We start from the raw sequence: 25,533 nt of genomic DNA, 5'->3' as shown, positions 1-25,533 counted from the left end.
TCCTGATCTGAACTGGTTGTCCTTGATTCTATTTACCTGCATTTTTTACCATTCATTGCCTAGTAAAAATAATAATAACAATAATAAAACCATATAAGATTAAAGTAGAATTTCCCCCACAACTGCTTGTTTTTCTCCTGGGAATTCTAAAGAGATGAGGCAACTTAGAATTGGATGACTGTCTTTTAAATGGCTAATGTGAGATGAGATGGATTCCACTTCATAGTTCTCAGACACTGACTGTGTCTTGAAAGTATGATAAAACCAATTGCTACTGTAAAATCCTACTTTAAAAAATGGCACAGGATAAAGGCAGTGCTTTGCTCCCATGGCCTATGACATGAGACCATCATGTTGAGACATAGCAATGTGAGATCATGGTCAATTAACATCTGACTTTAGTGTCTGAAAAATATCCAAGTTTACCTAAACATAATACAAGTAAAAGACCCATCAGGGAGAAAAAAAAAAAAAAAAAAAAGGATAAATAAAGTTATAATAATGCTATAATAAAATTACAATAATAAAGTTATAAATGCTTGCCACCCAGACAATGCTTTGGTTTATGTAGCTTAAGCAAAATGTAGCATCATATAAGCCATGTCGGTAAATCTCATCTGGGTGCAAGTAGTCTTTCTGAGAAAATATCTCATAAAAATATCATCATAGATGTATCAGCTGTTTCTTAGTGCTTGGTCTGGAAAGCAAGAAACAGGATTCTTTTCATAGATATCCAAGCATAAAAATATTTTATCTCGACTGAGATGGAAAGATTCCTGGCTCCTTCACTGGCTAGGATTCACTGTGGAGGACAGAATGGGAAATGGCAGAAAGCAGCAAGATGTGGTAATAAAAACAAAGTAACCCTCTGATTGTGTTTGAGGGAAATCAACCGTAGATTCCATTAAAATTATTAATATATTTAAAAACAAAATTCTCTCTTGAATTTCAAGCACAGTATGACATCGGTAAGTTTTAATGACTATTTTTACAAGGTTTGAATCTCCTTATAGTTCAAAAAAACACTCTCATAACCTTGCAAATGGAGAAACTCTTGAACATGAAAATCCCTCAGAAATGGCAGGATCTTTCACTAGCAAAGCAACAAGCAAAAGTGTGTATCTTCCCAGGGAGCAGCAAAGAGAAAGGCTGGAGAAGTCAAGATTATACGAGAATGTGGCATCTTCCTCACCCACTCTACATTCACATGCAGCTGTGGTTTCAATTTAAGTAAGAAGTGGATGTGTGCTTTGAAGGACAGTCATTTACATTCAGTTAGCACTGCCTAGGGTCAAGTAATGGAGCAAGACATTTTTTTTCTGGGTAGAGCCTGAGCACATCATGCTGCAGCATTGAAAAAAGTAAGTAAGCCCCAAATCAAAGGTGTCAGTTTTGAAGTATCAACTGATGGCACATATCTAAAATGGCAGACTGGACCCAAACAGACTAATTTACCTTAACATTTCCCCCTCATTGTAGCTGATCACTTTTTCTTAATTAAGTAACAAGACACTACACGTATCAAAACTAAGCATTTCTAAATCACCTCATTTGGAGTGAACTTTAAAGGTGCAACTAACCCAAGAAGGAAACCCCTTTTCTAACACTTTAGAAACTGACTTTAGGAAAAACTAGACTGGTTTTGTAAAAATTAAACTGACTTGTGTGATACTTCATTCTCCTTTTAATTATATTTTTCATTGGAAACCATTGTATAATGGGAGATGACAATAGTCACAAATAGGAAGATGTGTCCCAACATCCTCTCTTTTCAATAAGGACCTGCATTCTTATTTTTGGCATGCATGGATTAGTAGAAAAATGATCAAAGAGTTAATCGCTTAGTGTAAAATTAACTCTTTCAGTGGATGGGATGTCTTCTCTCAGAAGTCCTGTTTCATTTATTGATGGTATTGAAATGTTCATCATTCTTTGCTTTGAGAGGTAACTGTTGTACACAAGTGCCTTTTTAATTTAAGAGCAGATCAGAAGTCCTGATGACCATGATGGCACATAATGAGGTAACTTCAGGGCATTTGAAGAACAGCCATGTTATCTATGACTGTGAAAACCTTTGCCTAGAACAACGTTCAGCATGGTCAAAAGGCTATGTAAGCGGAGTAAGCTTTTCACGCAGGGTTAGATTTAACTGTGGCATTTCATTACAGAAAGGTCTCTTTTTCCTCTTCTGAAATGGTTGTAGCGTTAGCATTCACTTTCCCTGTGTGAAACAGAAGACCTAGCGGTAGCCTAGGAGCCCTCACAGTGTTTCTCTTAGTGCTGTGGTTCCTCGGAGAAATCCTGTCTGCCTGCAGCAGCATGCCCCAGGGAGCTCTGCCTCCAGGGCAGCTCCATGCTCCCTGCAGAGTAATTATCCTGCTTCTGAATAAGTTTCCTTGCAAAACTAAAAATACGGTTTACTCCTGCCATGTGTCATAAGGGACAACCATTCCCTTTAATTGATGGTGCGTTTATGTAAATTCATCATCCAGTTAACTTTGTGATCTCAGCCTAAATAATGTTATTTTGACTAAGTGCTTAGTGGTTATATTGATTTGTGAAAGCCCCTCAGGTGATTATATCTGGCAAATGGACCAACAGCAGTGATTTATTAAAAGGCTGCCTTTTGAAAGGTGTTCTGAATGTCACCTACAGCCACTGATATTTCATCAAATGTATCAAGTCTCTACTGCCTTTTGTCTTTAACTCTCTGTGGATAACCTGAAGTTATATCTGAATTGAATCATTTTAGTCATTTTATTTCTAGTACAAGCTGTGTTTGCACTGAAATATGGGCAGCATAACTGACTGATTTCTACAGCTATTTCTACAGTAGCAACAGCAACCTTAAGCAAATTTAGTCAAATGCAGTGCAGATTAAGAGGGATATTCTGCTCCAGGTATATCAACTAAATAAAAAAACTTCCAGTTACTTAAGAACTATTGGGAAATTTTCCCTGCAATTCTATTGTATATGTCCAAACCATTAGTTCTCCAGTGCTGTGTTTGCCCTCTTGGTTACATCTGTTTCCATAATACCTGATTCTCTGCTTCTGACTGGTGCTTCCCAGCTGGTATCACAAAGAACGTAGAAGAGATTAATGTGCTTTACAGAGCATGTCACTTGTAGCCAGTGCTGTGCCAGATTCCGCACTGACGGGGAATCTTGTGTATGTACAGGGGGAAGTGGTCATCTGGCCGTTAAGGTATCAAGCATAACTTGCGTGCTGGGAGAAGATAACTGGAGCTGACATAAATGGGCACTGCCCTCTTTGCATAAAGGCAATGATCCTTACAAAAACAAATCGATGTGTTACACCTTTTCCTGCCTGAGAGCCAAATTAATGCACGTTGTGCTGCCATGCTACCTAAACAATTTATACCTGGTTTTCATCATCATTTAGTCTAGCCCACCATGAAGCAGCACAGAACCATTTTGTTTTCCCTCCATTTGTCTTCAAATGTCCTTTCCTAAAGGAAGATCCAGTGGAGCTGATTACACATATTTATACTGAAGCGGGGCAAGTGCCTGAACAGTTAATGCTTTGATTCAAATGGAAGTCGGAAATAGCCATGCAGTTAGAATTAGAAGAATGTTTTTTGACAATTTTTATCTTTTTTATTATTATTATTAGCTAACAGATGGAGACAGACTGTATCCTCTGATTTCCAAAAATAATTTTTCCTGCTTTATTAAAAAAAAGACCAAAAAATATCTGTTTTCTATATTAAGATTGCCTTTGAATACAACAGGAAGGAAAGATTCAATTTCTTTTTCATAATTCCTTCTGTGTTCAGTTTAAACATTAAAAAGATATATTTTCCTCTCATGCTGTCTACTCTTTTTCTCTTTGCATTTCAGAGCAGCTGCAGATTTTACAAATTGATTAACAGTGTGGCAGAATGGCATTGTTTTTGCTTTGCTTGAGCCTCATTCTTCGGCAGCAGGACTGGTGAAATATCAGGAGTGCCCAGCATGTGCACACCAAAACTCCTCAGAAAACAGTAAAAAAAATGAACAGAAATCTCGTGTCATGTTCTGTGAGCCCTGAAAAAAAAAAATATATCCATTATCCAGGATTTCTGTTTTGTACATCAAAATATGAATCATGACTCTACTTATGCCGATGTCCACAACTTAAATCAGTCTTAAGTTGTACTGAGGGAGCTCTGCCCTCCTGGTGCTCTGTTTTGCATGTTCCCATCCTCATGCTATATTTTCTCTGCAGTTGTTGTGCTGGCTTTGACACCCTGCTTGTCCCCTGACACCCTGACTGAAGACTAGGATGCTCCTTCCCCATTTATCCCAGTTCAGTTTTCTGCCCCAACTCCCTGTAAGGCCTTAGGCACCGCCCTTGGCCAACCCTCAGTGCTGGGTTTGCAAAACCCACTACAGCTCTGGAGTTTGTAGGCTGATGGACCAAAACATGGGGAAGGCAGGAAGCAACACTGAGGAGGTTTTATATGTTTACTTTGAACTAATAACCAATAAGACCAATAAAATTTGCAAAGTAGCAAATCATGCAAAGCTGACAGGAGCTTCTCTCCATCAGTATAAGAAGGGGATGAGAAATGGAAAGGAAGTTCCTTCCCTATTAGGAAAAGGAAATTCCAATATATGGACTTCCCATGGTACTTCTGTCCACTGGGGACAAGAATTAGAGCAGATACAAACAGACATTACTTCTGATAACAGGAACATTCACTGACATAACAATTAATTACAAAAATATTTGAAAGTGACATAAAATTTCACGCTTTGGATCTTAAGTCAACACTTATTATTAGAGACCTAAGACCAAGAATGAACAATAAAACATGGGTTTTATGGTTACTTTCCTCCTGTAGCATATTCTTAATTTATTATAGTTATCTCTTAAGTCAGTAACACATACCAAGATTATCTAAGACAAGTCTCAGTCACATTATTCATTTAAGTTAGCCTATTTACTTCCCTGGAACAGCTTGAGTGATTAAAGCAAATAGAATTTAGTGGTAAGATTTGCCTCACAAATTCACGCCTCCATCCTCTTACCTGATTTTGTTAGTCTCCAATTAGTCCCAGATTTCTGTGGCTCTGAAACTGTTGTTCCATATATGAACTCATTAACTGTGCAGAGATGGATTTGTTATTCCCTGCTCTACATTTGATCTCTGTGATTGTAGCTTAGAAATTAGCTGGATTTCTTTCTGCCATATTTCACTGTGAATATGTATGTAGTTTCTCATGGACTTTCAGTCTTTCTACTGTTTACTTCTCCTTGAATATGCTTGTGGCTTTTTTGTTTGCTTTTTTTAATCTAATTCCTTTTTAGTGTTCATAATCAAATGCTTGTCAGAGTACCACAGTAACAGCAATACTTAGTGAATCTAAGATGTATCACCCCACTGAAAAAATCAAGAATTTCCAAAATATGATGTTCAGTCCTAGGGAGGAAAAAAAAAAAAAAAAAGAGCAAGTGACTGCTTTGCTGTTTTGTTTTTTCCACATGGAGAATCAATCTTTTTTTAAAAAATGTAAATGAAAATGAAGTAGCTATGAAGGGTTGCCACACAATTTTAACATTTTTAACACTGATGTTAATTAGACAGAAAAGTGATCTGCTACCAGAGTAGCAGGGATACACTTGCTTGTGATGTTTCATTATCACATTCACCATATGTTTCATTATTCACTGGATGGAGATAGTTGGTAAAAAACATTAAATTAGTTATAGAAGTGATAACCCGTCTTATACTATAGATAAAAGTAGATTCCATATGTGGATTTCACTGACTTTATTTTTTCCCATTTTCGCTATTTCTAATGTTTCCCAGCATTTTGATCACTTGCACCTACATTTGCAGGAGGAAATGAGGGAGCAGTATTGTGGCAACTCCTTTAGTGGAAACATTACTTAAAGACATTTCTTAAGCTCCTAAAACACTGTCATAATTTCCAAGCATTACAGTCTCTCCCTTCTTTCATGAGATTTCTGTATTCCCTAAAGCAGTTGAAAAATATTGGGTTTTTCTTTCTTCTTAACTGCTGGTTACAAAACTGACAGGAGATAAGATTTGTGATAGGACAATGAAACTGCACTTCAGAAATGCACACAGTCCCTGAATCTGAAGAGCATGCTTTCACATGTTTTCCTCTGTTAAAGCAATTTAGCTCAGGGCAAGACTGTCTTTAAATCTCTACCAGAATTGAGCTACACCAGTATTAATTCAAAATGTGCTTCAAATGAAGGTTTTCACTTCCTAGCTCTGCCTCACTCTCTTTTATTTGTGAACACTGTTTTATTTATGACTATCAAGAAACAAAATTTAAGAACAGCTTTCTCTAGGCTCGCTTTTCTCATATGCTGGCCTAGTCAGTCAGGCTCAGTGGTCCCAAGTATTAGCAAATTCCTAAACCTGTCTCTTCTCTCCAGAGAGCTGCAACACAGAGTGATATTAAAAAGCACAACTGGAAAGGGGCTCCTTGTGACAGCATTGCTTATCACGTCGTGTCTGTATAATGAAAAGAGGAACATTTGTAGGATCTCTATTGGACTTAAGTAACCCCAATTCCAAGGTTACCAGAGTCACCCTTGTAATGTCCAATACATTTAAAAACACCTGAAAAAGGCAAAACTTTATGTTAAGTCATTCTTTATCCTGATCTCTGCATGTATGTAATATGCTATTTCGGAATTTTTGATACAAGAAAATATAATAATTTTCTTTATGTTCCTGTAATTATACAGGATGTGATTTGGGTTTGATTTTCCTGTACAGGAATGTAGAAAGCTATATTACAATGCACTTTTGTATCAGTCAATAATTTTATGAATTATATGAGTATGTGTTCTTGGGGGAAAAAACACTTCCACAACAGAAATGCTTATATCAGTACAAGAATAGTACAAAGGGCTTAAGCAATTAGATAACTGAACTGTGTGATATTAATCACTAAATACCTATCTCTATGAAATCTCAAAAACTTTGTAAGGACACAGTACTGGCAGAATCCTGTATCCTGTAGAGTTTTCTTGCATGTCTTAATGACCCTTTTTCTGCAAGACAGGATACACATCAAAGCAGCCTCAGACATTTTCTGCTCATCAGACTAAAATTCTTACTACTGTTTATGTGTATCCAGTTCTCCTAGCGTTTCAGACCCATTTTTATATCTGTATTTCCATATTATCTACATCTAAGTATATAACTCTTCAACGTATGTTCTAAGGTTTAAGGCTTACTGCAGGACAACAAATAAAATGTCACTGTTTTTTGTATTATTTATTATTTTATATTGTTACTTTACATGTATCTAGTAGCTTTTCATATGATAAAATATTGCATGCCTGAAATTTCTCATTAAATATATTGTATATTTTTAAAGTAGAGGCTTCTTGTGTAATCAATCAGTCCACCTGGAAGTACTTCAAGAGGTTCAAGCGTGGCATGAAGTTTCTGTTCTGTTCCAGTATATTGACATTACTTTCTTTAATACACTGCATTGATACCAAGCCTACAGTTCAGATTAATATAAGAGAAGAAGAAAAAAAAATCCCTTTATTTCTCTTATCAGCTTTACCCCATGCAGAAACCACCTCAGCAGCTCCAGCATGTACCTACCCAGCCCTAGTATCGAGGCTTAGACACACACACACAAATCCTCACTAACTCCCTTTCATCTTCACCATAATCTGGGACTCCCATTTCCACCCCTTGCTTCCTGGTTGAAATAAAATGTTGCTATGGATACCCGTCTGACTCCGAGAGATGCTTTGAACTAACGGCAAGGTTCACAAGGAGCACTATGTTGTAGCATCTTCATTTTTAAGTAACATAACCTTAAAGTTAAGGTGAAAATGTTGTGAGTTTTCCACCAGACTAATCTCGATTTCTCTCTTTTTCTACTTTTATTTTTAATTCTTTCCATAGCTGTAACTTACACAAGTTACAAAAAAACACCGCCACCGGTACCCCCACGTACCACATCCAAGCCACTGATCTCAGTCACGGCTCAGAGCAGCACAGAATCCACCCAGGATGCATACCATGACAGCCGGACTCAGAGGATTTCCCCATGGCCTCAGGACGGGCGAGGGATGTACAACTCCACAGACAGTTTGGACAGTAACAAGGCTATGAATCTTGCCTTGGAGACTGCAGCTGCACAGCGCCACGCATCGGAGGGTGCCTCCATACGAACCAGTGACAAGGCCATCCTCGTGACAAAAGCAGAGGAGTTTCTCAAGAGCCGGCGTTCCTCTATAGGGATCCAGGTAGCCTATCATTAGCATCTGTTTTGTGATGAATTGCTTGCCTTCTTTCTGCAAATAGCATAGAATGAGTCATTCAGCTTCGCTGGCTCTAATAATCTAACAAACAACCCCTGGCTGCCTGGCGTTAATTGTAATTCACATCATGGCGACATGGCTGTGCGGGGAAGTCTTCCGCTAATATGCTGTACCTGGAAGAAAATGAATGAATAAATCTCTAGGGAGGTTACCTGTCATTAGCACTTGATATGAAAATTATATTGCAGAGCTACAGGTGAACAGCATGTTCATCTCCTTCCCTCCATGAATTCAGTCCTTTTTATAGAATTATGCCTGCTTTAAAATGCTTCACTGTATTTTTTCCATTATCTTTCTCTTTTGACCTTGGAAAATGTGTGGTGCTGATGGATCCTCAACAATTATTCTACCTAAAAAGAACATCACCACCCTGCTTTTAGTAACAGGTGTTCTGCTGGGGAGGAGGTACCAAGGAAAGGAAAGGAACTTACTGATACAGCTATGGCATGACCCATAAGGAAATAACATCAACAAGGACAGCCTCTGAGTATTCATCCATTTGCCTACTGTGTAATCATGTCTTGCAAAATGTCTGTCAGACTACAGAAAGTTCAGAAACATCGTGTTGTGTCAAGGGAATGAAATGATTCCCAGTGCAGATTTTGCATGATATTTCCTCTATTGAATGGGAGGCACTAGATAGGTAGTAGTAATAATGTGTTTAAATATCCAGGAAATACCAAGTAGTAATAAAAATCAGAAAGTTGAACTTGCAAAAAGTTCATTCTGTTGAAACACAGGAGTGGATGGAAATTTACCTTTCTGTTCTGCTCTTACTTAGACACAGATTTGATTTTAAGTATGTGATTATCCTCATTTACATCATGGGGTTCACTTTTGTACTTAAAAATCTCTACTTTTGCCAAATCAATAATAGCAGAAATGCTATGTATTATGGCATAGCTACAGGTATAGTAGAGATAGCAGCATAGAGAGAGAGCATGCTCTCACTAGGCCTGTGCAACTAAGCCCAGTGAGTGACTGTTCATCTACAAGGAAGTAAGTGCATAAAAGTTATTTTCTTAAAAAGCGAGGATTCCATTTCTGTTACTTTCAAGAGTCAGAGAAAAATATGTGCCTTAACTATGTTACAGTTACCTAGTGAACATCACACTGTAATATAATGTTGCTGTTCCACAACACATTAGACTAACAGGAATACCTAGCCTTTATCAGCAAGCTGCTTGTCCATTTCTTATCATAAAATGTGTTGGCTTCTGCTTCTTTACATACAGAAGAGCAGAATGCAATTTAACAGCAATAGTAAAATATGCAGATTGCTACTATTAAAATGTTTTTAAAGTAATTAGAGTATCCTAAATCGTTCAGAGAAGGAGCTTAGCAGATAAAGGTGAAAAGCTCAAAAGAGCAGCAAGTTATTTTTGGTACCTTTTAGCCTCTGACCTGAAACTTACTCTTCAGAAAAGAATTGTATCTAGCGTTGTTCTTATCTCTTCTTTACAGCAGTCATGCACAGCAGCAATATTTAACATTATGAGTGTCTTGCTTCAGTCTGTCCTGGTATTTCAACAATTAATTCTGAAACTTTGATTACATCACTTGATCCTGTTTCATACTGCAGGTGATAACATCCACTTCTCGCTGGGTTCTGACCCGTCTTGTTTTTTGGTGTGTTTAAGAATAAGTGTTTCTAATCTGCAAAAACATCTGTGCAATAATTTCCATGGAAGCAGAGGATCTTCTGTATCAACTCATCATCTGATGCCTGGCCCATAATGCTGGTCCTCAGGTGTATACACTGAAAATGGCAAACGTTGTTTGCAACAGCATATCATAGAAGGATGTGCTGATATCTTATGAGAAGTACTATCTCCTTAGTTGCAACATTTGACATTAAATAAGGTTAGAATTGTGAAATTACTCTTAACACAGTATCCCGGTAGTGTATTTTTGAGCTGTTTGTGTTTGCTTTTTTTTCCTGCAGTGAGTTTCAAACTTCACATTAGTGCGAAAAATACCTTTCTGCAGCATGTCTAAGCAGAAAATACATTTTGTCATATTTTTGTTGTCTGGTCTGTATGGAATAAAAACACAGGTTAGTATACCCTTATTGCAAACTACATAAACAGTAACTGATATCCCAAAAATACAGCAGAGGTATTTCATTTCTTTTAGATTTCTGCATCAAAGCACCTCAGAAAAGGATGTTTTTTATTTGCATATTTCCTTGACTGACTAAATGACTTGTTTTCTCATTAGCATGCCATGCTAGGGTAATGCATTTAATTTGCATTTATTTGCATTAATTATTTTGCTATCAGGATGGTTAATTTGTGCATTTTTTTGATGTTTCATTCCTTTAACACATTGGTGTGAGAATGTTTGCCCACAAAGATTCATGCAGTAGCAGAGAGGCACAAAGACAGAGAATGACCAGTGCTACCTCTGTGTGGAACTGCTATGGACAAAGCCTAGTGCTGCCATGTTTTTGGGATATATGATTTGTGTACTATGCATATTGTTAACAAATGTCCTTTTTAAAAATCCTAGCACAGTATGTATGTGCCATAGGATTGGTATGCACGTGCACAGGGAGCCCAGCTCTCTAGGGAAGCATTGGACTTTCTGTAAATTATCAGTAGCATCCAGTTTACTAGGACAGAGAACAGCACAGCCATGGTAACATGGTATGTTAGCCCTATCCAGCTGAGAATTTTGCACACACAAACACAAGCTTCAGAAACAAAGCTTCCCCAAAAAACTACAAAAAGTAGCTGTTGGTCTTAGGTTTGATTTTTTTTTAATACCCATATTTAAATCAAGAGGAATATTTTCAGACATATCAGCAGGAATTTGAAAGAAAAAAAAAAAAAAAGTCAATTCACATATTCAAACAAATTGCAAAATACTGATTCTGGGATTAAAAATATAGTTGGTATTCTTAAGAATATATATATAATAAAGAATTAAACTCTAGTGATACCAATAACTCTAATCTTTATATCTGTCTTCTTCTATGACAGCTGAAGACTTATCAAAGTATTTGAATTAAAATGGGGGGTAGAGATTGTCTAGACCAGTAAGTCTACAGCAAGGTTATTACTGATATACTTTTTCAGGAAATTTTCTTTGCTCTTTAGCATATCCTATGCTAATAACTAACATTCAAAAACAACTCTAGCTATAAACCATTTCAAATTAAAAGCATTTGGATTGTAAAATATAAGAGAAAAAATGTCAAGAAATTAGTTTCTCATTTATTTCAAGTATTTCAAAATATGTAGTCCTTTGTTTGTTCTCTGTTTAAAAGACATCAGAACTTCTCCAAATGATCAGAAACCCTGGAAGTAGATGATATGGGAACAAATGTTGTAAGTATGGAGACTGATTCGTGATGATATTTTTGGAGATGAGTACTAATTGTAGCATAGATAATGGACTCTGTCATCTTCATTTATCATCAGGAGATGGATCTTCAAACTATCAAGGGTTGTGGTGTTTTTTTTTCCTCCAGGATCTTCACTGAACAAATTGTTAAAAATCTAAAGCTGTATTCAGGAGGAATAACAACTTGAAACAACTTGCCAGCTTAATTTTTTGTGTCATAAGGTGAACTTTATATATATAATTATCATGTTATGTTAAAAACTTGGTTCAAGAAATTCTGCAGCCTCAAACTGGAATGTACCATTAAGGCAAAGCATTGTACACCCACATAGCGTACTTACCAAGATGAGTATCTACATTTTCTTTGTACTGTTTAGGTTGTACCATCCTTGTCAGTGCTCTACTGCAGTGTACACATAGCAATCAAAAGAATTATTCCCATTGACTTCACTGGTCTTTAAATCATAAATGATCCAATCTTTTAGAGGTAAGCATAAAATCTTTGAGGTTCTCCTAAAATCCTGTTCAGACTGTGCTGCTCTGGGAGACAAGTGTGTGAAGTCCTTGGCCTGTAGAAGTCAACAAAAATTTTGGAAGTGCATCCACGGTACAGAGGCTAAAACTTGACCTTTGAAGTTAAGATCTTTGGTCTTAAGTTTAAACACCCTTATATATATATGAGTGAGAATTCACAGGCTTAGCCCATTAGCGGAGTTCCCAGCCAGTGGCTGCAATTCAGCCTCCTTTAATGTTAAGGAGCTTAGTAGTTGGAGTAGTAGTTAAAACAAAGCTATGGTTATTTTAAAGACATCTAATTTTTTACTCTTTTCACAAGTTACTGTTGCTCATTTTGTTAAATGCCATTTAACATAATGAGACTTTCTAAGTGGGGAAGGCCCAGAAAGCTGCCTTGCATAACATTTGTTGGTTCAGAACAATTTGCCATATAGCATTGTGGCACCAAAAAATTATGAGTAATCACTGCTGTGTGCATCACTCTATAGTTCCTATCTCATATAAGCTTGACACAAACCCCATTTCTAAACTCTGGCAAGAATTTTTAGCACAAAGCACTTTCTTAAAAGATCCGTGGAAATTTCAACCTGTTGTATGATGTATTGTGTAATTAGCACTTATGGTTATTCCATGCAAGGTATTTGACCTGTCCAGATGCTCTGCTGAGAAGTACTAGAGTAGCAAAATTGTGCCTTGTGGTAAGACAAAAAATTATAAGTATACATATGCTTTTTGGCTGATAAATTTTTTCTTTTAGTTAATTAAAGCAGTAGAAGTTAGTACTGTAGTTTTATTTGAAGTACTTTTCCTGCTTTGAAATCACTGCATATAAATGAGATCTCTTTACCTAAGAATGGTTTTCTGCATTCACAATTGGATTTACTCGAGCTAGTATCAAATGTAGTATTTTCTTTTTTTCTTTTTATTTTTTTTCTCTTGTTACCACTGAGAAGCATATGCAAGAGAGGGAAGGTGAATTATTTTCTTTCCTGTGCATCATCAGAGAGGTTGTTTATTAAATTCTAATTATAGAACACATCAACTACAGCAGTGAAAACCCATTGAGGGCAGTGAAGTTGCATGGGGAGAGATAATGTGGCCTGAAGGACTCTTATTACTAATGCTTATGAGAGAAAAGCAAAAGATACCAGGTTAAAATCTGTTTCCTGATGCGCTGCATTTATTAACTTTGAACTTCCCTCAGAGACAGTACGTATTGAAGCTTACTTAGGCTGCAATTTTTAGGACACTGCAATGCTATGTTGCAGTGCTCATGTTTAAGAGCAGAATAATACTTTAACACAAAAGTAAAGATTGCTTTCACACAGCTAAAAATTGCCAGCTAGGAAAGCTTACCAAGAATTTGTGGAAATAGTTTAGTCAGTGTACTTCCTTTACTAGAATGAGTGTCTATAAACAAACCAAGATTGATTGTAACAAGTAAGTTATGTGCCATACTGATGTGCACTTGTTCAAATAATTTGGTGTAAATATAATTTATTTGTGGGTCATTTATTACTGAGTCAGTGCCAGTATCTGTTAACTTAGCTTTTAAATTTTGATCTAGATTGTTCAGTATTGACTGGTCACAGAGGTTTTACAGTGTTGTATGCTCCATGGGTCGTTAGCAAAACCAGCGGAGAGGAGTATTGGTAAAACAATTAAGACAGAAGTTATAGCAAAATGCACCAATACACCTACAGTGAATAACATACTATTAGCCCATAAAACATTTTTCAAAGCATAAAGGACCATATTTTAAAGAAATTTTAGTTCTTTGTTTGCAAGACGAGAGGAAGATAATATGATAGTTTAGATGTATTCCCATTCTTCTGCTTTTGGTCAGTTTCTGATGATTTTGTTGATTCCTCTTCTTTGTAAGACTCCCTGTTAACCAGATAGACATGTAATTTGTCACAATATTTTGCTTTGCTGAGATCTTGGCCCAATTTTCAAATATTAACGCTTTTAGAATACATGTGATGCAAGGCTTTTAAAATACAAAACAATAATGAGTCACGGATACTAACAATAGATCTACATGTATTAAGACCTCTTTAAGTTTCAGGAGACACACAATCAAACCAAACATAAGACTTTTTCTACTCTGTTTATTTGAATCTAGCTTGGCCAATCTGATTTAACTTAAAGAGTTTCCTGCTGTGTTCTAGCAGCGGTCTTTTTACTATCTGTCATGCAGAAATGCAATTTATTTATTCATTTGTTTCTTTGTGAGTGAATATTTTTGTTTCCCATTTTTACTTGCATTGTGCTTCCTCTTTCTAGATTTTTTGTTTTGATTGTTATAATATTTGCAGTACTAGATTGCACACACACATGAAAAAAAATGTTTGGCATTCTCCTGCTGTTACAAAGCACAGAAAGGAAATGAAAGCATTAAAATATGAAAGCAATTGTCAGGTCATTTAGTCAGTGTCATTCTTGGCAAACTGGAAGGAAAGATAATTTGGTAGGCATTTATATTTATAGGTATCCAATACTATTTCTATTTTGATACCTGGACCATCACTTTCCTGATAATTTTGTTTTGAATAAAATTTTAGAGTATGTTACTTCCGTTATTCTTGTAATTCCAAGTGACAGTTACATATTTTCAGCAAATTATTCAGGGTATACATCTAGGTGAAATACAAATAAGAAAGTACTTAAAAACAGGTAAATGAAAAGGAATTTTCCTGGACATGTTACATAAATGGAAAGACACCAGCCCATCCCAAATATAAAAGGGAAATTGGCCTCCACGCAGAAGAGTTCAAAAGAGACATGCTATATGTTACTAAACCAATGTAGTTGGCAAAAACAGATATGCTTTTGATATGCAAAATGGAAGAAAAGCATGTGTTGCCAGTCTGCCTGCTTTGTTCTGACAATATCAGTTGGTGAAACTGATCTTCTCCATATGGACGTTTTCTTGTTTACATCTTTGGACTGTCGTTTCCAACAGCATTATGTATGAGCCACTGAGACATCCTTGTGGAAGCCAATTTTTTCTTTGTCTATTGACCTCTACAGTCTGCTACTAGCTGTACCTTAGCCCCACAGGTATGATACTATTGATCTTCCTTAGACTACTTCAATTTCCAGTTCTCTGTCTCCCACCTCATCCTGCAAGACTCATTCAATAGGTCTAAGGAGTATGGTATGCAGAAATGGTCATCCTGAGGGCATCCCCCTGTAAAGGAGGTGCAGTGCTTTAGAACGAACTGAAGGCAAAAGACTGACAGGTGGGAAAATGTCAAAATCTTTAAAAGTAAATAAATAAAATAAAATAAAATAAAATAAAATAAAATAAAATAAAATAAAATAAAATAAAATAAAATAAAATAAAATAAATAAAATAAAATAAAATAAAATAAAATAAAATAAAATAAAATAAAATAAAATAAAGACAAAAGGAAAATGATTTACCATATTTTGTACACATAAACATTTTCTCACATCAGCACACCAGTTGATACCATTGCAAAAAAATGTGGTCACTGAATCCTTTGAAACTATTAAATGAGTTTTGCTGCTGTTTCTACAGGATGAGCCTTGGGCCATAAATTCAGGACAGTTTCCAGTCCATTCCTACAGATTTCTGATGCAGTGGATTAGACCCAAAGAGCAAAATTAAGGCCTTCTTGCAATAATTTGGCTTAGGTTCTTGGCCCATTTCTGGCTCCCAGATTCTTGATCCATTCAATTCTGGATGCATACCTGAATTTTTGCTGTAGTGTATTTTTACCACGTTTCCCATCAGAAAAAAAAAAATGGGAAAATGACCATAGTCTCACAGTAAACACTTCATTTAAAGTGCTATGTCCACCTAGACTACACTACAAAAGACAGTGCTATGAGAGCTTATGAGCTTATGGGTAAGAGAAGAAGGCAGGCTAACATGGATGATACTCTTATGAGTGTTTACTACAGGTCACCTGATCAGGATGAAGAAGCTGATGAGGCCTTCTACAGACAGCTGGAAGTCGCCTCATGATCACCAACCCTACTTCTCATGGAGACTTCAACCACCCTGATATCTGCCAGAAAGACAACACAGCTAGGTACAAACAGTCCAAGAGGTTCCCGCAGAGCACTGATGATAACTTTTTGACACAGGTGGTGGAGGAGCCAATGAAGAAAGGTGTGTTGCTGGAGCTTGTACTAACAAAGAAAAACTGGTTGAAGATGGGAAAGTTGCCCCTGTGCTGACCATGAGATGCTGGAGTTCAGAACCTTGCAGAGAAGAAGCAGGGCAATAAGTAGGATTACAACTGTAGGATTTAGGAGAGCAAACTTTGGTGTCTTCAGGGACATTCTTGGAGGGATCCCATGAGTTAAGGCCCTAGAAGGCAGGGGGGGCTGAGAGACCTGGTTAATATTAAAGCATCACTTCCTCTAAGCTCAAGATTGGTGCATCACTATTAGTCAAGCAAAGAAATGGATGAGCTAGGAGCTCCTGGCAAAACTCAAACAGAAGAAGGAAGTATGTGGAGTATGTAAAAGGAGACAGGCCACTTGGACATAGTAACATTGTCAGAGTATACAGGGATGCAACAAGGAAGGCTAAGACCCATTTGGAATTATATCTGGCAAGGGATGTCAAGGACAAGAATGGCTTTTCCAAATGCATCATTAGTGAAAGGAAGACTATGGGCCTGCTGCTGAATAGGGTGAGTACCCTGGTGACGTAGGACACAGAGAAGGCAGTTACTGAATGCCTTCTGTGATTCAGCCTTCACTACTAAGGCCAGCACTAAGGAATCCCAGGTTCTGGAGACAAGAGAGAAACTCTGGAGAAAGGAAACTTTCCCTTTCTTGAGGAGAAATGGGTTATAAATCATTTAGGCAAATCTGATACTCACTTATCCACAGTCCCTGATGGCATGCACCCATGAGTGCTGAGGGAGCTGGCCAATGTTATGTCTAGGCCACTGTCCATCACCTTCAACAAGTCATGGAGAACAGGAGAGATACCTGAGGACTGGAAGAAAGCCCATGTCACTCCAGTCTTCAAAAAAGGCAAGAAAGAGAACTACAGTAATCTACAGGCCAGTCAGCCTCACCCTCATGTCTGAAAAGATGATGGAACAGCTCATCCTGGATATCATCTCTGAGAATGTGGAGGAAAAGAAGGTGATTGGGAGTAGTCAACATGTATTCGCCAAGGAGAAATCATGCTTAACTAATATGATAGTCACCTATGATGGGATGACTGGCTGGGTAGATAAGGGGAGAGTGTTGTCTACCTTGATTTCATCAAGGCTTTTGACGCTGTCTCCCACAACATCCTCAAGTAAGCTCAGGAAGTGTGGGTTAGATGAGTGGGCAGTGAGATGGATTGAGAACTGGCTGTGTGGCACATCTCAGAGGGTTGTGATCAGCAGCAGAGTCTAGTTGGAGGCCTATAGATAGCAATGTCCCACAAGGGTACAGGGTCTAATCCTGTTCAACTTATTCATCAGTGACCTGGATGAAGGATGGAGTGCACCCTCAGCAAGTTTGCTGATGTTACAAAACTGGAAGGTGTGGTTGAAACATCAGAAGTTTGTGCTGCCATACAGAGGGGCCTTGGCAGGGTGGAGATGAACCTCATGAAGTTCAACAAAGCCAAGCGCAGGGTCCTGTACCTAGGGAGGAGTAACCCCATGCACCAGTACAGACTGGGGGCTGACCTGCTGGAAAACAGCTCTGCAGAGAAGGACCTGGGAGTCCTGGTGGACAGCAGGCTGACCATGAGTCAGCAATGTGCCCGTGTGGCCAAGTCAATGGTATCCTATGGTACGTTAGGAATAGTGTTGCCAGTAGATCGAGGGAAGTGATCCTCTCCCTCTTCTCACGCCTGGTGAGGCCACACTTGGAATATTGTGTCCAGTTCTGAGCTCCCCACTACAAGAGAGACCTGGAGATCTCCTCTGGAGATGTTCTAAAGCCAACAAGATATGATCCCGTTCAATGTTCTCTAGGTGACCCAGCTTAAAGAAGGGGGTGGAACCAGTTGATCTCCAGAGGTCCCTTCCAACCTCATCCACTCTGTGACTGTGCAAGTGTTCATTGGTTTAACCTGATGTGCATTCCTGTGGTGTTATTCATTTGGCATACAATAACAACTACTCCGCTAGTGAAATTCCAGGCTTAAAAATGAAGAAAAGTCCATTCAGGCTTGCACAGTGAGAACTGAAGCACATTTCAGCCCTTTCTTCCTTTAGTGTCTTTCAAAAGTTTTTTCAGCTCTCCTATTTACAGAGATGCTTACATAAAATAGGCTTTAATAAAAAAACTGTTTTAAAAATAGATGTTTTAACTATAGATGTTTTCTTTCTCAAGTACCCTCTTCCTTTCAGAAATTCAGCATTGAGTTGACCAGTTCAAACACAGTATATGTCCAGGTTTATGCCTAGATGATTTCTGAATAAAATGTACTTATCTAACATAAACATTACCAACTCTGACCATTAATCCAACAATCTAACATGCCTAATCTATATCAAGTTAGTTTCTTATATTCTTTCATAAACTTAACATTAAATATACTTTAAACCAAAATTATTTGCATAATGTCATACTTGATCTTCAGGTAATAAATACCCCTACTGTAGTTCCACAGAAAGGCATTCACAGAATTTACTGAAATGCAGATATCCAGTTCCATAGCAGAAATTTAGAAGTAATGATAAATTAATAAAATTAACAGTATCTATTATGCTTCAGGAAACTGAAGAGGGCTAGCAGCAGTAAAGCTACTAGAAATACCTGATAAATTCCAAAGCCAGCTCATAGTGCTCTTTCTGAATGAATAAGAAAAAACAATAAACATGAAATTGTTCCAGTTATTTTACAAATTGAACCTGTATTAAGTTGCTAAATATTTCTACCAGTCGGCAAATACTTTTGAAAATTTATTATAAATGCTTTCTATTTTCTAGCTACTTTTTGTATTTAGGCTTTGTGTGTACTCCCTAGCATCTGAGACTGAATGGGATGCATCCCAGAGGAGGATGCATCTAGCAACTTTTCTTTCCTTTTGTAATTTTTTTTTTCAAGTTTTCTGTCAAATTTTTGCCTTTTTTGTAATTTCTCACATAGATGGTTTCTTTGTTTTGGCTTCTTTTCATTTACTCATGGAGCATCCACATCCTTTTCCTATTATCTGTCTGTTTAACTAGGATCCCTGTGTTTTCAACAGTAGTTACATTCCAGCTTTATATGACATGGTGTGTTTGAATTTGTGCTACTGACCCACATGCCAGACATGGCATTAATTTCAATTAACAGTGTATCTATAACAGAGATATATAGTATTACATCTAAGATAACACCCTAGATGTTTCCATTGTAGTCAAACGGGAGGAATGGACCTAGTACCTAATACATTGTCAGTGTCTCACTATTGACCATAATGTCAGTCTAGGTCACTAGTTTTGGTAGAGACTTTTATATGCACCTAATTGGAAGATCCTTAGAAATGTATTTTTTTCTGTTCTTTCTGCTGATCATTTAAGCTCCTTTTCTGAAGACAGAGAAGCCCCAGAATATCTTTTGATGCAGGCCGCTATCCTCTTATTTTTGTCTGACTTTGGCCAGACAAGTAGTGTCCTGTCCCTCCATATTAAGCCATGATGTGAGTCTTGGAGACTGCTACCAAGACTGATAGCTTAGGGAAAAAAACAGTTCTGTCACTGTGCTGCCTGTCCAAGTGAATGTAGCCAGCTTCCATGCAATTCCTGAGGTGGGAACAGTCAACAGAGTGTGTTTTCCCTAGAACTCATGCAGGACAGATGGAAAATGCTGGAAAATGTTTCCTTGATGCTTACCACACTGATATGCAGAGCTTTTTGCAAACCTGTGCCAGATGCTACACTGTACAGTTCAAACCTACTGTAACATTTACTAGAGGCTTTCTGCATTAGCTGTTTTTGTAAAAGTCACCGTCACCCACACCCAGGTAAATACAAATGTACACTGATTACTAGCTGGAATTCCCTTCAGTGTGAATGTACATGGAAATACCGCTTGAAGATTGAAAGAGAAGTTATCAGCAACTGACTTCTTGAAGGTGTAGAGTCCACGTCTCACATCTCACCCTCCTTCCACCCTCTCCTTGCACCCTTCCAGAAACCTAGTGGGATTTGGACTGTGCAGCTAATAAGAAGCTGCAAAGGCCATTGGGCACCTCCCAGAGGTGCCTGTCACTACTGCAAGAGGAAAAGTTATCTTATTTTCACTATAGGATGTAGTCGTTTACTGCACCCATTAATTTTGCATGTGGAAAAACTGGTTGCTGATAATATATATGTATTTAATTTAGCAGAGAAAATATCATTCAAAGTGAAAAGTCTGTTCAATTCTTTCTTTTTTTTTTTTTTTTCCTGACTCTTCCTTGATTCAATACAATTTGCATACTGTGGCACTCATTATGTCTGTGTCAAAGACTTGGGGGCGGTGTGGTGGTGGGGAGTGTTATATAAAATCCCACATAAATTTGCAGTAACGATGTGGTCTCAGTTATGAAGAAAACTGTACTGTGAATGTATTTTGGTGAATGTATTTCAGGTGGGAATACTATTAAAAGGTGCATAAATTGCCTGATGTAGCATTTTTGGGACCATGTTATTAAAAAAGGTGAGATATGGCATTCTGATGTATCCTTCACATCATTTAAATGGCTTTATATTTGTCAACACAGCTGTCGATAAAATTTCATTGCAGTATTTCATTTTATCACTTGCAAGTTTATGGGGCTACTTGAGTTTTTATTTTATTTTGTAAATCATGGACTATAATGAGATTTATTTTTTTTTTATAATAATTTAAAAAGGAACTATCCTGTGCATTCCTTGTTCTAAGAACAGTTCCTCCAGGCCATCCTGCTTACTTCCTGCTTCCACTGACCTGAGTAATTGCATCTGTTTAGGTCTGAAATAGGGAACTGCACAGCGAAACAAGTAGTTTTGCAGAGCTTTAGAAAACATAGCACCAAAACAATGTTAACAGGCTGAATACTTATTTAAGTTGGGTGTTTCGCAGCAGTAAAAGAGGAAGTATAGAATTTATTTTGAGTAAATGCAGGTAATGCTGAATTGTCAGTGCTCACTCTGTGGATGTATCTTTTCTGTTGAATTAGGTGGAAACAGCAACTGATTCAGATACCGAGAGCAGAGGCCTACGGGAATACCACTCTGTTGGGATACAAGTAGAAGATGAAAAACGGTAATTCAAGCACATACAAAAATCTGTAGGCTTTCATAAAACAAAGCGCATTTATAAACAGTGTTAATAACAAACATCTGGCAACTTCTGCTCCTAAATAATTCATAAAGCCAAATTTCTTGTATGCATGCTGGTCATTTGGTAAAATTTGTAGAGAATATTTAGCAGTTGCTTATCATTCAGTTAACTTTACAGTTTTAATTGGAGTGAAGGAAGTGAAAGTTTTAAATTAAAGTGGTGCATTAATATCCTTTCATTAGTTGCAGATCAAAAACAAAGAGATGTATATTGGGGTATTCTTCTTTTGATAGGACATCCTGTACTGATCCAGGCCTTCCCAGGCCTCCTAGGGAGATACAGTGGTTAGGATAGTATCTTTATCCTAAGCTGGAATCAGCTTCTATGCTTGTTCAATCTTTACCTAGTTTTGTAAAACTGATGGCCAATGCACTAACCCACTGGTTGGTTATCCCTGGCAGGCACTGCCTGTTAAGTACCGGACTGGGACCATTATCTCATTTCACGGCAGCTGTCAGACAGTATCTGTCTGCTAATTGCCTTTTACCAACATTGACTAGAAGTAATTTGAAACAATAGACCTAGATGTGAAAAGATTTTGCAAATAATCTTTGAGCGTCTATCTACCTTTATAGTATAAATCTTTTCTTAAATGTCATTATTCTTGGCATGATACAATAGAAAAGCAAGATTTAATGGTTATCCTATGAGGTTGGTAAAAAAAAAAAAAAGAACTCTTAAAACTGTAGCTTTTTTTTTTTCAAAGAATTGTTAACAGTCCTAACTTAGCAGATTTTCATGTTTTATCTAATTATGATCATTAATATTTGGATTTTTTATACATATATTTAGCAGTCTTCCACCAGGAGATGCAACCCCACAGTTCTGCTAGTTATTTCCAGTTCATTTAGTAATGATACATGGTATTTTGTAGTAAGAGAATAAATCAATATTTGCTTCCAGAGATAATTTAAATGATTTTCTTTTGTATCTTTGCTAAGATCAATGATGCCACTATGCTTTTTGTTTTTTCTCTCTGCTGTTACTCACTGTCTTATTTTAGTGGAATATGCACAAAGAAAAATATTTAGCGTAAAATACAAGGAGAAAACTAGAATCCATCCATTGAAATACTATTCTGTGCCCTGTATAAACATATATGACTTTATATGACTTCTTAATACCTTTCCTTTCCTCCTTTATCAAGACATGGAAGATTTAAGCGCTCAAACAGTGTAACAGCAGCTGTCCAGGCTGACCTGGAGCTGGAGGGCTTTCCAGGACACATCACCATGGAGGACAAGGGACTTCAGTTTGGCTCGTCATTCCAGCAGCACTCAGAGCCCAGCACCCCCACCCAATACAGCGCAGTGAGAACTGTACGGACACAGGGACTGTTCAGTTACAGAGAAGATTACAGGACCCCTGTTGACACCTCAAACCTTCCACCACCAGAACCCTGGCTAGAGCCAGCCATTGAGACAGTAGAGACTGGTCGAATGTCTCCTTGTCGACGGGACGGATCTTGGTTTATGAAGTTGCTGCATACTGAAACTAAGAGAATGGAAGGATGGTGTAAAGAAATGGAAAGAGAGGCAGAAGAAAATGATCTTTCTGAGGAAAGTAAGAACATCTTGATATCTTTTCTTACAAATGCTTGCTAAAAACTGTTAGGATAAATTGATGGGGTGTTGTTTTTCCTTACTCATTTTGCAGTACCAAAGACACTCTACAGAACCATTAGATATAGGCCCCCTGTCCTGCTACTGACAGTGCACGTTGGTCTTTGCCAGAGTAAGGTTTTATGGAAGCAGTTGAGGAGCCAACTGCATAGAGTCAAGTGCGGGATCAAAGCCTGGCGTTAGATACTGCGTGAGTTGGGCAATAGCTCCATCTGTAGCACCAGCTCTGGCACATTCTTCTCACTCACTTCTGTGGCTCCAGTGCTTGATCCTTTGCCACAGCACACAAGGTGGTCTTTTGTGAAGTTTTTTTTGTTTGCCATTTTTCTGAATCCTGAGAATCTGTCTCTTATTTTGAACAGGCATTTTAAACATGTTTTCATTCCTGTAGAGACACTAGAGACTATCATAAAGGGGCCATTAGAAGAACAGGAAGGAATAGGCAAGAGCAGTAGTTAAAGTACTTCTTCAGTTACAATCCCACATAGTTCAGCAGCATTTTCTTATTATAATTTTATCACGAATCATTATTATTCTCTCACTTCCTGTGGACACCTTGAAAGAAGTGATGGGAAAAAGTGAAAAATAATGTAGACTATTTTGGAACAAGATCCAAGCCAGCACTAATGATAGTAATACATCAAAGTGGTCCTAGTACTCAGTAGCCAGCTCCCTGTGATTCCCTCTGAGGTCAATTATCCTTGTTCTCCGGTCTTAGTTTTATAAATATTTCAATCCCTGCCAATCTGAATTATTGTCTCAGTCCAGATTTTCTCAGATCACAAATTAGTTCATATTAAGTTTTCTTACTAGCATCTTTTCCTACACTCTTACAAATCCATGCATCACCTCTGAGTATTCTTTCCTGATTGTCTTCTTTCCCCCTCAATGAGTTCTTATTTATGATCTACCCCCAGGTCTTGGGCCATGCCCGCATGGTCACTAAAAGGCCAATTTCTATTTCTTGCACTGACCTTTTCAGAAGAAGGAATATCTGTATTTTTACCTCATCATTTCCATCTTACAGTCATATTTCTGCACTATATTGTGCACAAGTCTGCCCTTAACAAGATAGCTTTTGGGGTGGGAAAGAGCATAAGGCTGTTTTTCTTCCTTCAGCCTCCAGTGCTTTCCAGAATTTAGCTTTTTGTCATCATTTTCATTATGGCAGATATGAGCTGAGAGTCCTCTCTTTGCATTGATAACATGAAGACTTTATTACCCTCCTAGGTGCTGTTTAAGTACAAATAATAAAATATTTTGCTTTGCTTAGCTTGTGTTAGGATTCCCAAATGTTATTTCATAGTGGTTATTTTTAATGCTTATTTTTACCATATACATCTTATTTTTGTATTCCCCAAATCTTTGCACTGCTAAATACTGACATTTCTCTGCCATCATTAAATATCCCAAAGCACTAGCTTTCAGTGTTGCCTGGTACTGATGTGGGGACATCAGTGCTTGTGATCATTTGCTATCTCCTTTCTTTGCAAGCTCTTCCTCATGCACAGCCATAAACAAATTTGCAAACATCTGAAATTGGCAGTGGAAATGTTCTCGGGTCTTCCTCATTCACAAACACAGGTAGGGTGTTAGTGGTATTATTCTCTAGAATCTGAAGCTGGCTACGTGTTATGTTAGGAAAAGTCGGAGGACCTGATTTTAATTGACCACCAATTTCTGGGTGAAGAATGACCCTCCCTTCCACCATGTAAAGTTACACTTGCACTCCAGAAATACCCTTAAACACTTTGCAACACCTAGAAGTTTTCAGAAAATTGTAGAGAAGAACTTGAAGGATAAGACAGAAAGACAAATTGGACTTTGCTAATTTTTATTAACATTCACAGTTAGTGAGACCCTTTTAACCTAGAATCATTTCAGAGAACACAAAATGGAATTTCAGTATTTTCTATTTCCTCATTTGCAGAGTGACTGTAAGAGAAAAAAAAAGGGCAATTCCCTCACATGTAGATACTGAAATACAACTGAAATGGACTTTTGCAATTCCCTTTTTAACATAACCAAAATAGGTTCATTTTCTATGTTTGGGGGAACAATCTGGCCTCCCTAATAGGTTAGAGTAGGAAGTATAAAATAGATCTATATAGCATAAATGAAATAAAATGCTTGTCTTCAGCTGTTTGTCAAAAGTGACACACAGACTTCTGCTTTTCCATCTTATGTGATTCATTTCAAGAGATACTCCTAAAATCATTTCCGAATTACCTTATCTTTGAAATGGTAAGCCTTCGCTTAATATAGCTAACATCAAGCAAAAGGAAGTTATCAAAGAATTATTTTCACCGAGGGAATGATCATTTTAAAATTTCTGCTAGATGCTTTTTTCCTGTTGAGTAGTCTCTGACACATTTTGTATCCCCTGTTTAAACTATATAGGTTGGAAGGTATGAATCCATAAGAAC

General features: G+C 37.5%; 1 protein-coding gene across 1 annotated transcript in view; it reads left to right on the top strand.

Annotated features, from left to right (window-relative positions):
- The window catches only part of DLGAP2 (DLG associated protein 2), a gene marked incomplete at its 3' end in the record, with an annotated part of 384,604 nt that overhangs the window by 345,310 nt on the left and 13,761 nt on the right, over window positions 1-25,533 (top strand). Inside the window, exons 8-10 of the mRNA XM_084284954.1 lie at window positions 7,915-8,258; window positions 21,322-21,407; window positions 22,633-23,048. Of these exons, the coding sequence (XP_084141080.1) occupies window positions 7,915-8,258; window positions 21,322-21,407; window positions 22,633-23,048 (846 nt within the window). The remainder of the gene's footprint in view (window positions 1-7,914; window positions 8,259-21,321; window positions 21,408-22,632; window positions 23,049-25,533) is intronic.

This window comes from Netta rufina, assembly GCF_964035555.1.
Source record: "Netta rufina genome assembly, chromosome: 3".
In the NCBI taxonomy this organism is placed as follows: domain Eukaryota; kingdom Metazoa; phylum Chordata; class Aves; order Anseriformes; family Anatidae; genus Netta; species Netta rufina.
This window is presented reverse-complemented; position numbering and strand designations above follow the sequence as displayed.